General features: G+C 42.2%; 1 protein-coding gene across 2 annotated transcripts in view; it reads left to right on the top strand.

Moving 5' to 3' along the window:
- The first annotated feature begins 1,240 nt into the window (after positions 1–1,240).
- Positions 1,241–18,099, top strand: part of LOC149321799 (HMG domain-containing protein 3-like) — a 33,838-nt gene continuing 16,979 nt past the window's right edge. Inside the window, exons 1-11 of one of the 2 annotated variants that reach the window (XM_089528722.1) lie at positions 1,241–1,309; positions 3,709–3,856; positions 4,504–4,678; positions 5,810–6,373; positions 8,276–8,374; positions 10,026–10,157; positions 11,160–11,587; positions 11,901–12,076; positions 12,554–12,651; positions 14,289–14,387; positions 15,506–15,655. In XM_089528722.1, coding sequence (XP_089384848.1) covers positions 1,282–1,309; positions 3,709–3,856; positions 4,504–4,678; positions 5,810–6,373; positions 8,276–8,374; positions 10,026–10,157; positions 11,160–11,587; positions 11,901–12,076; positions 12,554–12,651; positions 14,289–14,387; positions 15,506–15,655 — 2,097 coding nt within the window. In that variant the 5' untranslated portion in view covers positions 1,241–1,281. Of the gene's footprint in view, positions 1,310–1,594; positions 1,911–3,708; positions 3,857–4,503; positions 4,679–5,809; positions 6,374–8,275; positions 8,375–10,025; positions 10,158–11,159; positions 11,588–11,900; positions 12,077–12,553; positions 12,652–14,288; positions 14,388–15,505; positions 15,656–18,099 lie in introns of those variants that run through there. The other variant, XM_089528732.1, reaches the window with a different exon arrangement.

Genomic DNA, 18,099 nt, shown 5'->3' with positions numbered 1-18,099 from the left:
GGGAGGAAGGAGAGAAAGGGGAATGGGTAAAGGGGCCAAAATGTCTCTGCTTGGACTCCCTCCAGGAATCCCCCTTCCTTCCTCCCCATTTCTGTAGGTTCTGTTGCAGGCAGGCAAAGAAAAGAGCCCTTGCCATCCACTGCTTTCTAAACTCTCTCCTCGCTTTCTGCTCTGGTGGCTGGCCATGGGTTAAGGTCCCTTTGCAATGGCCAGAAGTCATGATCACAAAGGAGGACAAGGAGGGAGCACAAAATGCAGGACATCTAAGAAAAATGTGGAACATGACCAAATAAAAGCTAAAACACTCATATAAACATAAACCCATACTTCTTAGTCATGCTCAAAATGGAGGACATTTTATGTTTCAGCGTAAGACATGTCCTGGAAAAGGAGGGCCTCTGGTCACCCTGCCCTTGCTGGGACCAGTGTTGTTGTTGCCTGCCTTCAAGTGGTTTCCAACTTATTATGGTGACCCTAAGGAGAACCTATCATGGGGGTTTCTTGGCAAGATTTGTTCAGAGGAGGATTGCCATTGCCTTCCCCTGAGGAGGCTGAGAGAGTGTGACTTAATGCCCAAGGTCACCCAAAGTTAAGATTGCAGGTTTTAAATTTTGTATGTTTTAAAATGTTTTACTGTTTTAATTGGACTATTTAAACTGTTTTTAAACTGTTGTTTTCATGTGTTTTTAAATCTATATATGTGTTGTGAGCCGCCTTGGGTCTCAATTGGGAGAAAGGCGGGACAAAAATGAAATACAATAAACTATAGCCGAGCTGGGACTCGGACCCTGATCTCCAGAATCGCAGCCCAAGACTCAAAGCACTAGGCCACGCCGCCTCTCCACACTTAAAATCCATTCAGAACCTCCTCCTAATCCCCAAGAGCCAACCATCCGGCTCCCAAACGCTGGCCTTTCAAGTGTTTTGTACTTCGACTCCCAGAATCCCAAACCACAGTCCAAGGCGGATGAGGCCTCTGGGAGATGAAGTCCAAAACCCCCTGGAAGAACAGCGTTTGGGAATCATTTCCAACTCTATGGTCAAACCTCCCTCCTAGACAGCCCTGGTCTCCTCCCTCCCGCCGTTCGCTCAACTCTATGGTTGGTTTTCAGACTCGCCGTCCGAACGTTCGTGACCTCTAGGAAGGACTTCGGCCGAGGGAGCACTTCCGCCTTGGTGCCCGGTTTTAAGGCGCAGCCCCGGATACAGGAGGCGAGGCACGATCGTTCCGGCCGCCTTGAGAGGCCCTGGTCCTCGGGATGCGGCGCCCGCGGAGGAAAGATGCGAGCGGCTGGCCCCGCGTCCGCAAGTGAGTCCCCGGCTCGCAGGAGCCAAGGCTGGAGCAGGGGCGGCTGCAGAGAGGCTGCCCTTGTTGGGGGGCGGGAGGTTGGTGCAGCCCCCAGCTCTTCCCCCTTAAAGCCTCTGGAGGCGTCTGCCCAGGTCCGGGAGAGGAGGATTTCGGGGTGGGTCTCCAGGGAAGGAAGGAAGGAAGGAAGGGAGGGAGGGAGGGGAGGGGGCGAGATTGTTTTCTAACCTGCCCCCTTCCGCGCCTCCACCACTTACACCCCCTTCTTCTTCTTTGGTGCCTGTGTTTTTAGGCTAAGTGTGACCGACAAAAACAACAATCCTAGAACTTATTTATATTCCGCCTTTTCCCGAAGGAATCAAGGCAGATTATAAGAACAGGAACAACAATAACATACAAATTGCAGTAAGACCACATTTCTAAATAATCCGCATCCATTTTGGGGTGTAAGTGTCAGATGGTTCTTGAGAAGCCCCTGTTGGAAGAAAGAAGGGGGGAGGTGGGTTGGGGTCTTTCTTTTGGTTCTAAGTCTGCCCCTTGAGCTGCTTCAGTGCTTTGGACCCCCCTCTTTTTGTGATGTTTGTAGGGCCCTGCAAACTCTCAGGTAAGCCAGTCCCCCTTGATTTAATGTGAGCACATCCATTTGGGGGCAGGTTGTAAGTGTAAGAAAGATGATAGTTAAAAAGGCCCTGGAGCCTTTATGAAGAAAGGGGAGAAGGTTTGTTTGTTATTTCACTCTAAGCTGCTTCATACTTGGATCCCCCTCTTCCTTTGGGGTGCAGCCCTATTAACTCTCAGGTAAGTCAGTCCCTCTTGATTTGGTGTGAACACATCCTTTAGATTGACACTTGCAACTAACATTTTTTGCTTGTTGTCATACGCACACAGGTAAGTTTGCATTCACCAACACACAAGTTTTCCTAGACATTGAAATTCATTTAATATAGTTTTAATAATAATATAGTTTATTTGTATCCCGCTTTTCCAAAACCTGATCAAAGCGGCGGACAACAGCATATAAAAACATTCCAATAAAATCAGTTTAAAAACAGTATTAAAAACAATGCAACAACACTAACCGCAAAGGGCCAGAGAAAAGGGGGAAGGGGGGGGGATCAAATGTTACATCAAAGCCATCAATATGAACATTTTGGGATGCTGTAAGTGTAAGAAAGATGATCCTTAAAAAGCTCATGAAGGCTGCTTTAAAAAGGAGGGGGGTTAAATTACCCCATAGGTTACTTTAAGCTGCTTCAACATTTGATCCCCCTCTTTTTTTTGGGGGGGGAGTGTTTGCTGTTTTAATAATTCTAAGGTAAGTCAGTTAACCTTGTAGCTAAATTTTTTTTGCTGTCATATGCACCCAGGCAAGAGTGCATGCACCAGCACACACAGACACAGAAAATATTGCCATTTATTTATACACTGAAGTTATCATTATGAACAAGTGTCCTTTTTTCAAGTGGGAGTAAAATTGAAACTGTCAAGGAAACAGAATTATGGAATAATCTGCTTGGCCATCAGAATTGTGGGGTGCTACAGACCGATAAGCGTAGCTTTCACGTTGAGGGTTCATGTTTTGCTGTTAAGGAATGAGCAATTGTAGTTTTTGTGATAAACATCTGAGTATATTTTCTACACAGATGTATGCCACTGGATGATTTGTTTTGCTCATAACTCACGGCTGTGTCCCTGTGGCAGAGCTGCAGCCTCTTGAGGCTTCCATGCCCTTCTGATATCCCCTGTACAGAAGCCAATCAGAATACGTGTGTATTTGGCATACGTGCAGTTTATAAAGCTGATAATACTCATAGTTTAATGTAGATTTTGGCACATAAGACATATCAGCATAGGAAATTATGTGTCAAGTAATCCTGGGCATCTTTTACAGAAAGCCTCAGACCATCAGTTTAAGCTACCTAGAACTGGGCATCCACTTTTACAGTTTCTTATTTTAATCCAGATGCAGGAAACATTTAGATACAGTCCCTTCAGGATAAGACAACTTAAAAACAAACAAACAAGTTTCATTTATATACCGCTTCATACTGCCTAAGCAGTGTCTAAGCAGTTTACAACTGTAAGTTAATTTGCCCCCAACAGTCTGGGTACTCATTTTAGTGACCTCAAAAGGATGCAAGCCTGAGTCAAGCCTGAGTCAAGCTTGAGCCCTTTTGCTGGTCTTGAACTCGCAACCTTGTGGTTTTGAGTGAGTGGCTGTAGTACAGGCATTTCACCACTGCGCCACCAGCGCTCCTATTTTAAGATTTGCATTTAATTTCTATATTGTCTTTTGAAACAGTATGATGTAATATGGAGGTGTATTTGATATGCACCAATATGTGTGATTTCAGATTCATAATGTTTAGAGGAGAGTATAACTGCTTGGGTTTTCTATCTAGCAATGGAGGCACTATATGATGGCACTGAAGTAACCGTAGTAATGGAGGAAATAGAAAATGCATACAGCTATGCATCTCCAGTCCCTTCTAAAAAGAAGAAGAAATACAGAAGTCCTGGAGATCAAGGGGAGAAAACTAAAAAACCCAGGTATGTGATTTCTCTCTCCTTAATAGTTTTGCAAACTGAACAGTTTCCCTTTTGAGATGGCTGTTCCTTAATATGTTTTCTTTTACCTATAGTTCATATTCCTGTAAAGTCAGTTGTGTTAAGTGAAGAAGCAAATACTAACCAAGGCTGCATATGCACTGCAGAAATAATGCAGTTTGTCACAGCTTTAACTGTCAATGTTACAGAATTTTGGGATTCAGCCAAGCTGTTGCAGAAATCCCTGTTCATAACCCTTAATTCCCCTGCAATTCAGGTCCAAAAGAGATGCCTACAGCCCTTCTGTCTTGCAGCCTTCCAGTTCCTCCCACTTTTCCACAACAAGTTTGTAGTGCTGTGAATAGAATAGAAATTATTTGTTAAAGGTTTTTGGCAGTCATCACAGAGTTATCATAATCAGGCTGAGTTGGCAAAACACTGCAGGACTTTTTTTAAGCCACAGCACACAAACACCCTTCTAATATTCAGAATATTGTTTGTCAGAAGCCCAATAGAAAACTTTGTTTCCATAATTTAGTTAGCTGCAATCCTGTGCCTACTGAGTACCACTGAACATATTCTAGTGGACCTAAACTGGCACTGCCAGTTTAAATGAGAAAATGATGTTTGCTTTGTTCTTTCTTCTGCAGATCTGCATACCTGCTATATTATTATGACATATACCTGAAAGTTCAGCAAGAGCTCCCACATCTTCCTCAATCTGAAATTAACAAGAAAATCAGTGAGAGCTGGAGGTTGCTCAGTGTGGCTGAGAAAAGCTACTATTTGGAGAAGGCAAAGTTAGAGAAAGAAGGTCTAGACCCGGTAAAAAAAATTCTGACATTTGCAAGCATGTAAATATTTTTTTTGTCCATATTAAAAATCCAAAGGAAATCACATAATGCTTAACTCTGTTGCTTATCCCCTACTGTTTTTAAAATGGGGGTAAGGAGGAGCTTTGAAAAACAGTAGGATGAGTTTCCTTCAAAGAAGAAATAGCTTTGTTTCTTTGAATTTTTACTTTTGGGTTGTGGTCATCTGATTGAAGATGGAAAAATCTGATGGAAATACTAGAACCTTCAACTGTTTCTTCAGGTCCAGTTCACTGCATCAGGGTCAGGGGTTTATCACTAATCAACAAATGGATAATAGGGTAAATAGACCAAATGACTGCTTTAAACTTTGCACCTTGCCATCTACAGCTTTTAAATGTAGGAAATATGTATACCTCATTGTAAAGCCTGTTGAAAAATATATATGCCTCATTGCAAAGCCTTCTGCTATAAAATGTGTTTATAGGAATTATAAAAAAGAAAGAAGCTGTGTTGATCCATAGGGATGAAAAAAAATCTAAAATCCACAAATAAAGGATATCATTATTATAATCGGCTCATAATACTTATACTTGCAAAATGTGTAAGTTTTTGAATACTTTAGAAGTCAATAAAGAGTAGCATTATATTCCTTTCTTTCCAGTGGTCTGGTGTTCATGAGATACTTCTGTTCATTTTGGCACTAAATTTAATGGCAGACAGTGTCTTAAAATATCTGTCCAAACACTTTTGGATTAACATGCTTTCTGCCTCTCTGTTTTATAGGTATAGGCATAAAGGTAAAGTCTACTTTGACTTGTAACACACTATGATAATAACTTGAAAGGTGTCCATTTTGTATCCTGGATTTTGCATGTTGTGTTCACTGCATGAAAGAGCACACAGTTGCATGTTCAAGTTGTAAGTGTTACAAAAGGTGTACAGTCCTGGACTTGGAGGGAAGTGATTCCTCAGGCTCACTAAGAAAGAGCAAGTGGAGTTGAAGGCAGGAGAGGTCTGAAAGCTTTGCCAAAAAAGGAGAAGTTATTAATAACATTTTGCCTTTAAAAGTTGATATACCAAGAATGTGTCCAAATAACAGCTAGACTTACGTCCTTCTTGTCCCATCTATCCTTTTCCATAGAACTCAAAGTTATCTTCCCTGACTGCTGTGGTTCCAGACATTCCTGGTTTTCGTAAAATCCTCCCTCGTTCAGATTATATCATTATTCCTAAAGACAGTCTCCAAGAGGAGAGGAGCAAGCAGCATTTGGAACTCTGCATGACCCAAGGCCAAACAACATCGGAAGGACTAACGACTGCTACTAATGTGACAAGTGTTTCCCATGGTACTGTGCAGAATATAATCTCTGTGGACTCTGGCCACATTGGTGTTTCTGAGCAATGCATTGCCATTGAAGGTCTTTCAGAGGACCCAGTCTCATTTGTTCAATCAGACTCAATAGAAGAAGTTGTTGCATCAGAGATCTTGTCTCATTATGTCAGACCAGCTTCACATAAGATAGCTGGAGATATCCTTCTGGATGAGACCCCTTTGGAAGTAAGTGATGGCTACCCCTATGAAGGAGCTAGTGTGGTTATTGAAGAGACTGTGGTTAACAGTATGGATACATCCAGTGGGGCCATTGCTATGACACAACCTCAGACTTCAGATGGTATCTCCGTGGTAACAGTGGTGACCAGAAGAGTAAGTAAGCTTTTACTTTTGATTTTATGCTTACTGCCATACAGACCTATGCTATGCTGAGCCTTATACCCTCTTCCCACACCATACAGCCTTTGTGTCATGAGAAGTGGGAGGGTTCAGAGAAACATCTGGCTATGTCACCATAGCCATACACAAAATGATTACTTCAGTGCTAAAATCGTCCAGGATTCTCTGGAGGGTACAACACTGTAATAATAATAATAAATAATAAACATTTTATTTGTATACCGCCCTTCCGTAAGATCAGGGCGGTTTACAGCAGTTAAAAATACACAATATACAAGCTAAAACCATATCAAAAATTACATAAATCACACTACAGATAAAAACAAAACAAAAAAACAAAAACAAAAGCCCCCGGGTTAGCCAAACCATTGCCTGTGCGGTCTGTGCGGCGGGGGGCCTATAGGGACTTAATCGGGGAATGCTATTTGGAACAGGTAGGTCTTCAAATCCCGTTTGAATTGGGCCAGGGAGGTAACTGAGCGGAGCTCTATGGGCAGCGTATTCCAAAGGGCCGGGGCGGTGATGGAAAAAGACCTCCTAGAGGTGGAGGATAACCTCGCCCCGGGAATCCTAAGGAGTTGCTGCCCAGATGTTCTGAGGGTGCGAGGCGGAATGTACGGGGAGAGGCGGTCCTTTAGGTATCCTGGGCCCAAGCCATTTAGGACTTTATAGGTCATCACCAACACCTTATATTGCGCCCGGAAGCGAATGGGCAGCCAATGGAGGTTTTTTAAAACCGGTGTTATATGGCTGGCCCTGGACGTGCCAGTGACCAGCCTAGCTGCCATGTTCTGCACCATTTGAAGCTTCCGGGTTTGGTATAAGGGCTGTCCCATGTAGAGTCCATTGCAGAAATCCAGTCTCGAGGTTACCAGGGCATGTACCACAGTTTCAAGGTCCCTCTGGGCCAGGTATGGGCGCAGCTGGCGAATCAGCCGAAGCTGATAACAGGTGCTCTTGACCGTCGCATTCACCTGAGCAGTCAGGTGAAGGGACGAGTCAAGAAGCACCCCCAGACTGCGCACGGAGTCCTTCACAGAGAGCGTGACCCCGTTCAGGACAGGTGGAACCACCGTCGTTCCTGGACCAGGGGAACCTATCACGAGTACCTCCGTTTTCTCTGGATTCAGCTTGAGTCGGTTTTCCCTCATCCAGCCCATTACTGACTCCAGACAGGCCACGAGAGGAGAGACGCCATCCTCAGTCACTGCATCAGTCGGAGACATAGAGAAAATGATCTGGGTGTCATCAGCGTACTGATAACCCCGCGCCCCATGTCTCCGGGTGATCTCTCCCAGCGGTTTCATGTAGATATTAAATCTGGCTCTGGGGATATAGCAAGATGTTTCTCTGACCCTGCCTTGTCCCCATGAGGGATGGAATAGCCATGCAGGGTGGCTTCAGAGGTAAGTATCCTAAGTCAAGGGACCTTTGGTCTCTGTAGAAGGCAAAGGGGAATACTAACAGCATCCAGAAAAAAAACAACATGTACAGGGATAAGGGAAACTGAACATGTGCATATGCCACTAACAGGAAGCCAGCCTTAGGGTTTGTTCCTACATGTGCTTAATGGCAAATAAATATGAGGAAATGTTACAGTGGTATTTATTTATAGGCTTGGTGTCTTGTTCTCCTAATTCATCATTGTATTGGATCCAATGAAACAAAATGTCTCCTGCCTTATAGCTTTCTTGTTGACAAAAATGGCTGCATCTGTTGACTACTGCTGCCTTGTTTTCTTTGAGTAATGTGTATTGTGAATTTTATAGATGGTTATGTTTGTGTGTGTATCAGGGTTTGGGGAGAGAAGTGGGAATGACTGGAACATAGCAATTTCTAGCAACCTTATTATGTTTGTTTCTTTTCTTTTTATAGGACAGAGAAGAAAGTAATTCTTCAACTCCCACTACACAGTTCATTATGCTTCCTTTGCCAGCACATTCTATTTTGGAAAATCCATCATCAATCAAACTGGTCAGTAGAGAAAATGCTGATGCCATCCTTTTTGGAAAAGTATTATATTAATTATGTGTACGATATACTAAGAAGCTGACTAATGCCAAACAGACTACTGGTCTACTAGATTAATTATTTGTCTTGATTTGCACCTGTTCTCCAGGGTTTTCAGGCTTTCTCAGCCCTATTACGTAAAGCCCCTAAGATGCTACAGTTTTGAACTTGGAACGTCTGGGTGTATGTGACGTATATGCTCCAGAACAGAGTCACTCATTATTACAAGTGTAAATGTCTGCATGGAAATGTTAGGCCAACTTTCAGAAGAAGACCTTGAGAGGTGTGGTTATTTTATAGCAGCTGGGTATCAAAATGCCTGTCCCACTGCTAGTGGCCTACTCGTGTTGCGTTCAGTCAAAAGTGCCTTTGGCTATACATCCAGGCAAATATTCTGTAACAGCTGGGCATAGCTGGGTAAAATTACCAGCTGTCATAAACTCCTGTTACCCTGTGACTGTGGTGACCTGGCAGGCCTTAGGTGATACTAGGTGAGCTCAGCCAACATAGTGCCATCTCTTGACACTAAGGGGCAATCTAAAAGGAAGGTGGAAGGATTGCATTGTAATTCTTTCTCCTGTTTGTTTTCTAGGAAGAAGCATTTATGAATAAAGCATTTATGAAGCAGTCTATCCTATTTCATGAAATAAGCAAATATTTGTAGTTTATGAATTAGTTGGTACTTCTGTTTCATATATTTGTAAGTGGGTGGTGCTAATGATAGTTAACTAAAGCTCTTGCACTATATCTGCACAATAAAATTTGTGTATTTCTAATTTTTTTACAAATAAAAAGGGACAGTAATTAGTTTACTCATATCGTTGAACAAGTGATTTTGTCTTGCTGTTCTTTGGTTCTCTGTTGGCAACTTTTTTGCTTATGTTTTCAAGTTGTCTAGCAAGGCTAACTCATGGTTTTGCTTTTTATCTGACCATTTAATTGCTGAGCAGAAGGGACAGGATAGTACAGGCTGAGCCAGTGCTACTCTGACTCCAGTGCTCACCCAGGAACACTATTGGCATGTGCTTCTTCCCTTGCGGTGCTGTGGCTAGTACTGGGAAGCTCCCCAACACCACATGTGATGTAGAAACAGGACACTTAGCTGCACCCGTGTAGCTTCTTTTTAGTCCAGCTTTTTCCCCATAGTGCAGTTTGGGTATACTTTCTGTCTGGCTTCAAGGCATGTGTCATCTAAATGCCCTGCCTTGAAGCTGGCCGAAAACCTGCCTATTTTGACTTATGTGAAACTGAGTTACAAATGAAATAGTGAACATGACTCTGTATTACTGATTGCAGTTTCCTCTTCCCTTGTCCTTAGCATTACCTTGATTTTATACCTGTTTGATTGACTGTTTCATGTACTGAACAAATATATTGTCTATTCCAGATTTTCTTTCTCCATGAATTAGTAACCAATGTCTTACTCCTTTTTATAGCTAAATATCTTGCCAGCTCACAATTTCTTTCTTTATGTGGCAAAGCTCAAATATGGAATCCTGTAACTTTTGTGGATAAGGAAAATTCTTAGACATAGGGCAGTCATCGACTTAATGACAGGATGGAAATGCCCTGCTCTGATGTTAGTCTGTAAAATAATGAATTCCCTTTCTTTCAGACAACTACCTACACCCGCCGAGGGCATGGAAATTGCTCCAACCCTGGTTGTACATTTACTTATGTGACCAGACACAAGCCACCCAAGTGCCCCATATGTGGCAACTTTTTGGGAGGAAAATGGATCCCAAAAGTATGTTAAAAATGATTTTAAAACTCTCTCTCTATATATATATGTGTGTGTGTGTGTGTGTGTTTGTGTTTGTGTTTGCTTGCCAACAAACAACAGTATGTGGTGTTGGTAGAAACCGTGAACCTTTGTGCTTAGCAAAGAAGGCAGAAGGGTGAACACTGTCTTTAAAGTCGCCAAACAGAAAAAATCAGAACACAAAAGGTTCCTCACCTAAAAAAGGTGAGGTTCCTTTCTGATCAGCTGTCTGCTGTACTAAAAAATTGAACATATAGTGAGTCCACAGCAGTGGCCTGGAACTCCCGCAAATTGCTCCATCCCATATTAGCCAGTGGCAGCATGCACCTGCAGGTGCACTGAGTTGAATGTCTGCATGATGCTGCCCATTGACTAATATGGCCTTGAGCTCCCATGTTTTTTCCCTTGCGTGAGGTTTGGGGTGGAACCAAAGCCCTGTGGATAGGAAAGGGCCACTGTATGTTTGCTATCTTCATGTAACAACGAACTATTTAAAAGAAAGGAACCATTATTTTATCACTGCAGTCAGCTGAGATTGGCCTTTCTGTTATCTTTAAGTGTTGCAAGTTATTTTTATTATTTTATGTTTTGTCCTGCCTTTTGGTCTAATAGACTGGCTTTCAAAATACTCTAAATCCATAAGACAAACTAAACTCAAAGTACTAGTTTCAAATCAAATTGGGACTTATATTTCTTGTAACCTCAGACTGATATGTAATAATTCACACTTCTGACAGATTGTTCATCTGGCTGCTTCTCTGTATGTGTTTTCAGATTGTTAGTAGTGAAAAGGAACATGGGAAATGGTGCTAAATATAAGATGGCATTATGAGGGAGCAGTAACTTGATTTGCTGTGTTAGCTTTTGCTCCTCAGATATTACTCATCTATTTATTCATTTCACTCTTGAGATCTGTCAGCCAAGCTTGAACATGAAGCATATGTGGTATTGACGTCCAGGTTTTTGGTTGTTCCCCTCTCCCTTCAGGAGAAACAGCCAAAAGGCAAATCTGAACCAAGCTCAGGTATGCCTGTAAAAACACTGGGGCCCAAGAGAGATCAGCAGCCCTTAGCCTTGGGACAGACTGTGGTTCAAGACAGTGCCTCTAAATCTACACTGGAAAGCTCTGAAGCAGTCACTCAGCTTCTGAACGCAATCCCTGCTGTGGGGCAGGTCCAGGAGGCTGAGTGGGAAGAAGTGATCATCTCTGAGGCACACATCCTTGCAAACAATGTGCAGCCAGAAGAGCAAAGACGTGCTGCTGCAGTTACTCAGCTTCAGGAGGGCGTTGCACAAGTGGACCCTCCCTTAGAACAGAGGGAGGATGGGGCCTTGGAAATGCAACCACCCACTGAAGCAATGGATAGTGCCAATTGCCTTCCAAATCCAGCTTCTACCATGAAACATCCAGTGGGGTAAGTCACTTATGTGTGAGCAACTGATAGCTTTGAAATAGAACTGGAAGCATCTTGCAGTGCAAATTATAACTTGGATCAAAATGGAATAGACTCCCAAACTGTGAATTCTCAGATTGTTTTTGCATTCTGTGCATTTCAGTGAAGTTCTTAACAGGTTTGTATCTATGTGTGCAAGTCAAAGCAGGCTATTTTTCATTGTTTCATATTGACAAACAGCATAGTAGGATTTCAGGGTGGCAACTTGCCCCTGCAGCATGTTGTTACAGTCATTGGACTAAGGGATGATCAGCTGCACTTCTTTTCTTTTCAGGGTTGATGCTTTTGGTACTGCATCCAAAGGGCAGGAGCAGAAGATCAAATCAAGATCCAAGCCATCCTTGCTGGCTGCTGCAAGACCCATGAGGGCAATTCTGCCTGCTCCTGCCAGCGTAGCAAGAGAAATCAGTACAGAGCAGCCCTCTAGCAGGCAGCTATATACAAACAATGGTAAAATAAGCCTTCCAGTTCATGTTTGTTGGGGAAAATTGTATTTTCTAAATGGTAGGCCCTAACTTGTTTAATTAAGAATTACGTTGACCCTGTGTGACTCTTACTGCCATTTTGGGAAACTTGATAAAAGCAAGGCCTGGAGCTTGCCTTCTTATCCATGTCAGCTTTAAGCAAATATGTGCAGATATATCTTTTAGTTCCATGAGCTCTAGTCTGTAGTGAGGGATGCTATTTGTTGTAGTCTGGTAGCATTTGAAGGACACTGTTACCCAGTCTTGTTTCCAAAACTATCAATTTCTCCTGCCCTTTTAAGAAAAGTGGGTCTATAATTGGACTTGATCTCTTGAGATTGAAAATATCTTGGTACAATAAAAGGTCTTGATACAATATGTCCTACATTGTATTTGCTAGGTCATTTACTATAAATACATGTATTGTTAAAATTTTAAACCTTCTCTGTGTCTGTTATTCAAGAGCAAAATTCCTGTGTAAGGATCTCAGGACTGAAGCCTAATACTTTGAAGCAACTGGGTCAGACTCCCCTTCAGCCCTCCAGCACTGAAGAGCACAAGGTAATCTGTGGATTTTGTATAATGATTGTTCCTTTTCGGGGGGGGGGGATTGCCTTGTAGTCATGCTGTGGAATTGATAGGAACCTTTTTAGTGTGGCTTACACTGCATGTATAATTCTCTAAGCCTACTGATGTCAGATCTGTGGTATTCATAAAGGACCTCAGAGTCAAGAAGTTGAAAATGTTTGTCACATTCTCTTCTTTGTCTATGTAACACCATGTTATACTTTTAATTTTACAATTAATAAATTGTAGGTTTTTATCCATTTATGGGAGTATATGGGGCTTGCACCTAAACATTAGGAAGAACTTCCTGACAGTAAGGGCTGTTTGACAGTGGAACACATTCCTTAGAGGTCTTTAAACAGAGGCTGGATGGCCATCTGTCTGGGATGCTTTGATTGAGAGTTCCTGTATGGCAGGGGGTTGGACTGGTTGGTCCTTGTGGTCTCTTCCAACTATGATTCTACCTCTCCCTCCATTTTATACTGTCTTTCAAGGTCATCCAGTGACTTCAGTCCTTTGTCTTTCCCCATTTCTAGTCTGAATCTTACATTTATGTCACCTGTCCATTATGTCAAACTTTCTCTGAGACTAATCTTGTGTGCCTCTAGTCTGTTCTGTGACTAGTGAACATCTGTGTCTCTTAAGACCAAGTCACACTTTGTTTTAGCTTCTACATTGATTGAAGTAGAGGAACAAAGCTTGGACTTGTATACTACATTTCACCCATTCATAGTGTGAACACAGAGATCCATATGCAGATTTTATAAGTGAATAGACTCCATGCAGATAATCCATCCATATTTGCTTTGTGGTTCAAGTGAGGAGGGCTTATTCCAATTCAAATATGCACTTGGCAGGTGTTAGTTCACAGAGCGCTCAGGAATAAGAAGAAAGATTAGGGGCCCGAACAGACAGGCCAAAATAAAGCTGCTTCGGGTCACTTTGGACATATGCTTTTTAATTGACACACACATCTTAAGAAGCCAGAGGCTGTGCCAAAGCTGCACTCCACTCCTTAGGACTGGAACATGGCTTTGGTGTGGCTTCCACCCTCTTAGGACACATGCTTCATTTAAACAGCACACTTCCAAAGTGGCCTGAAGCAGCTTTATTTTGACCTGTCTGTTCGGGCTCTAGGCTTAGTTTAATATAATATAATCTAATAATAAATATAAATATTTATAAATGCCAACACTAATTGGTTTTGGGAACATACAGTATTACTATTCACAGGACCAGTACTCCCAGAATTAATGTATCCTTCTAGCTGCAAGCCCTGAGCTTGCTACTCCATTTGTTGATTTACAAGCTGATTCACAATGTGAAGTGGTGTTTAGACAATGTGCTGTTCTATCTATATTATCATGGAATGTTAATGAACAGTAAGCTGTTGCCATCTATATTAACATGGAATATTAATATGCATATTTTTATTATTTATTATGAAGTTACATCAAGTTTATTATTATTAATTATTAATAAACAGTGAGATGTTGCAAAGAGACCAGAGGCCCAGTGACACATATGGAAAGAGAATCTAATGCCTTTCAGGGAAAGACGGTAGGCTGGTAAAAGTTCTTACAGTGCATCTGACAGTGTTTCTCTCTTGCTTCCTTACTATCAATCTAAAGCTCCATGGCAACACAAACAGTTCAACATCTCACGTCAAAGTGGTGGAGGTCAAACCAGATATATTTCCTTCTTATAAGTATAGCTGCACTGTAACCTTGGTAAGTCTTCGGTCATTAGATAACTCCCAAAAATACAATACATGAGTTGTCTTGGTTTTTTGTGATTACTTATAAAGGAGCATAAGCACAGACTTTCATATGCTCCTGGAAGGCATGGAGCCCTTTTTTGTTTAATAAATAGTTGTGCATGAACTATGGCATGTCAGGTTTAATGTTCAAGCACTTTATGAAATTTTACATGCTCTTTGTTTTAGAAGTGTCAAAGAACTAAGGCTTATTCAGGCTATACAGTGGACCCTTGTTATACGCTGGGGTTTGGTTCCAAGATCCCCCGTGGATAACAAAATCCATGGATGCTCAAGTCCCATGAAATATAATGACATAGCAAAATTGTGTCCTTTATAAAAAATGGAAAATCAAGGTTTGATATTTGAAATTTATACTTTTTTGAACATTTTAAAACCGTGGATGCTTGAATCCGTGTATAAAAAATCCATGTATAAGAAGGGCAGACTGTATAAACTGGTTAACTGGCATGACCTGGAAACTCCTCTGGGTCACTGACCTTAACTGCATCACTGTGTCATTACCCATGCTTTGATTCGCACAACCTCCTATGACTTAGTTTCTAGGTCAGCTTCTGCTTTCTCTTTCTTCTTGGATTATGTCTTGACATAGTTTTCTCTGCTAAGCTCTTACAACTTGATTTACTCAGAAACAGCACAGCTTCTAGCCACGGGGCATGTGTGGGTTTCATTTCTTGCCTGCTGGTGGCTGATAGTAATGCAGTGAAATGGAAAATGAACAGGTGTTATTTGATTTGACACTAATCCCTTATGAACTTGGTTTTCCTTGGCTTCCTAATGGAATTTGAGTGCTTCCATTTCTCCATTTTGCCCTTCATTAAAGCCAGCATCCAGTACTCCTGTTGGGTTTTCATAAGTGTCTTCTGATTAATTGCTTGTGGTATTTAGGGTTAATCTGGAAGCATTTTAGCAAGTAGCCAACATGGCAACAAATGTCATGGTTTTAGCTTCCTGATCCTCCTATATATTGGGAGAACAGATGATAATGTGGCTTGTTAGGTCAACATGTTTAGGTGCTACATGTTTTTTAAAAAAACAGTGGATAATTGATTGGTCTCTCTTTCTGTGTAGGATTTAGGATTGGCAACATCGCGTGGCAGAGGGAAATGTAAGAACCCTTCTTGCAGTTACATATACACTAATCGGCACAAACCAAGGATATGTCCCAGTTGTGGCTACAATCTTGCCAAAGACAGAGCTGAGAAAACAGCAAAATCCCTGGTGAGCTGAGACTTTAAAAAAATTCCTTGTAATCAAGATTGACATATTTGCATTCTATTTCCTATTGTGGTTTTGAATATATAGAATTTGGAGGTAAAGCAAAGGTAGAAAACTAGGAGGGTATATGTGTATGGGCTGCATACAGTGGCTAGTTCTCCTCCATGTTATATATTTTACATATGATAGTGTTACATAATTTGGGATCATATGACTTGGGGCCTGATTATTTGACAGATTGTTTTCTGCCATGTGGGCCTACCATTGCTTGGAGGGTAAGTCCTTACTTGGGTCCTGTTACCATCAGAGGGACATCAGTGGCCTGTTATATAGTGAGTGCATTCTAACATATTAATTTATTGAAACATAGTGATGTCCAGAAAGTTTAAGATGTGGCACTCACAGCTGACTAGTGTTGTCCACTATAACTTTGCCCTTATGCTGCTTCAACATGGTGAATCATTTGGGAGTGCATCCTGGAATCATATGCTCCATCCCCAGTGCCTCCCTTCTTGCAGATGTATTCCTTTAAAAAAATTTTTTTTATTTATTGAAAATAAAGTTCATACAATGAATTTTATACAAGACATAATTCTGTATACGGTAGGCCCTTGGTATATGTGGGGGATCAGTTCTGGACCACCACCACCCCCGCGCATACCAAAATCTGCGTATGTTCAAGTCCCATTATCCCCAATGACGCCATTGGGGACAAAAGTCTCTCACCCCCCTCCTCTCCTCCCTTCTTCTTTTCCTTCCTTCCCTGCCTCCCTCCCTCCCTCCCTCGTTCCTTCCCTCCCTCCCAATTCAAAGCTTACCTCCTGCTATCGCCGCCATGGGAAAGGCCAGGTGGCGGTGTTGGAGGCCTCCAGCACCGCCACCTGTCCCTTCCTCAGTGTCAGTGAGGAGGGGGTGGAGCAGCAGTGCCAGAGTCCTTCAAGGCCTCCAACACCGCCACCTGGCCTTTCTTGCAGTGGCGGCAACAGGAGATAAGCAGGGACTCGGGAGGGAAGAAACAAAGGAGTGAGGCAGGGAAGGAAGGAAGAAGCAAGGGAAAGAAGAAGGGAGGAGAAGAGGAAGAGAGGAGAGGAGGGGAGGGACTTTTGTCCCCAATGGTGGCGCGCATATATGCGCACCATCATTGAGGACAATATATGGCAGTGGTGGCGAACTGTGGCATGAGTGCCAGAGGTGGCACTCAGAGCCCTCTCTGTGGGCACACACGCCGTCACCCTAGCACAAAGTTCTCCAGAGTTTGTTACTAGAAAGCCACAGGGACGTGGCACTTTGCGATAAATAATTGGGTTTGGGGTTGCAGTTCGGGCACTCAGTCTCTAAAACATTCGCCATCACTGATATATGGCTTTGCCGTCCACGGATGCTCAAATCTGCGCATGGCAAATCCACGTATAAGGAGGGCCCACTGAAATCAAGATATACTATATCCGCAGCATTCCCTTCATCTACCAAGCTGGTAATTTTATCAAAGAAAGAGATCAGATTTGTCTGGCATGACTTGTTTCACTGAAACCCATGTTGACTTTTTGTGATTATGGCATTGCCATCTAGATGTTGACAGACTCTCTGTTTAATGATCTGCTCAAGAATCTTTCCTGATATTGATGTCAGACTAACTAGACAATAATTGTTGGGATCCTCTTTTTTTCCCTTTTTGAAGATGGGGACAATGTTTGCCCTCCTCTAGTCTGCTGGGACTTCTCCTGTTCTCCAGGAATTTTCAAAGATTATTGCCTATGGCTCCGATATTACATTTGCTAATTCTTTTAATACCCTTGGATGTAGTTCATCTCGTCCTGGAGACTTAAATTCATTTAGATTAATAATATTACTATCTCTTTATTTATTCTTTACTGAAATTCCCCTATTCTGTCCTCAAATTCCCCTATTCTTTCCTTTCATATGAAGCCTGTCCCTTCATAGCCCCAAGGTAGAGGTATAGTCTGGGAACTCTGCTGTCCTTCCGTCAAGATCTGAAATGTTGAGGGGCCAGGATTTGTTTCTTGCTCCCCTCCCTTCCAAATCTCTCTTTCTCTGCTGAAGAGAAGAACTGGTTTTCCCTTGAACTTTCAGAGACCTAGCAGGAAACCAGGGACATGAACCTGTCAGTGATTTTTTTTGTTTTGTATTTGTTAAATTACATCTTTCAACTGAGATAGGAATGCAAATTACGCCTCTCAGCTGAGACAGGAATGTGCTTTGGGACATTAAGAGGGCAGCTTGTTTTGTTCAAGTAAATTGGCATGTTTTATTTTGTTGTCCTGAGGAGTGTTTTGCTTTTTACTTCCTCGACACTTGTGATTGTATCAGTTGTTCGGTGACATTTAGAATGGTTAGCACACTTCTCTGGGCTGGATTCAGTTGCTACTGAAATGGGGCTGTTGCTGCTTCTCTGGGACAGAGTCTTGCGTTACTCTGATGATTTGTTA

Source organism: Sceloporus occidentalis, unplaced genomic scaffold, assembly GCF_023333645.1.
Source record: "Sceloporus occidentalis isolate IW3139 unplaced genomic scaffold, rSceOcc1.0.p SCAF_1, whole genome shotgun sequence".
Classification (NCBI taxonomy): Eukaryota; Metazoa; Chordata; class Lepidosauria; order Squamata; family Phrynosomatidae; genus Sceloporus; species Sceloporus occidentalis.
This window is presented reverse-complemented; position numbering and strand designations above follow the sequence as displayed.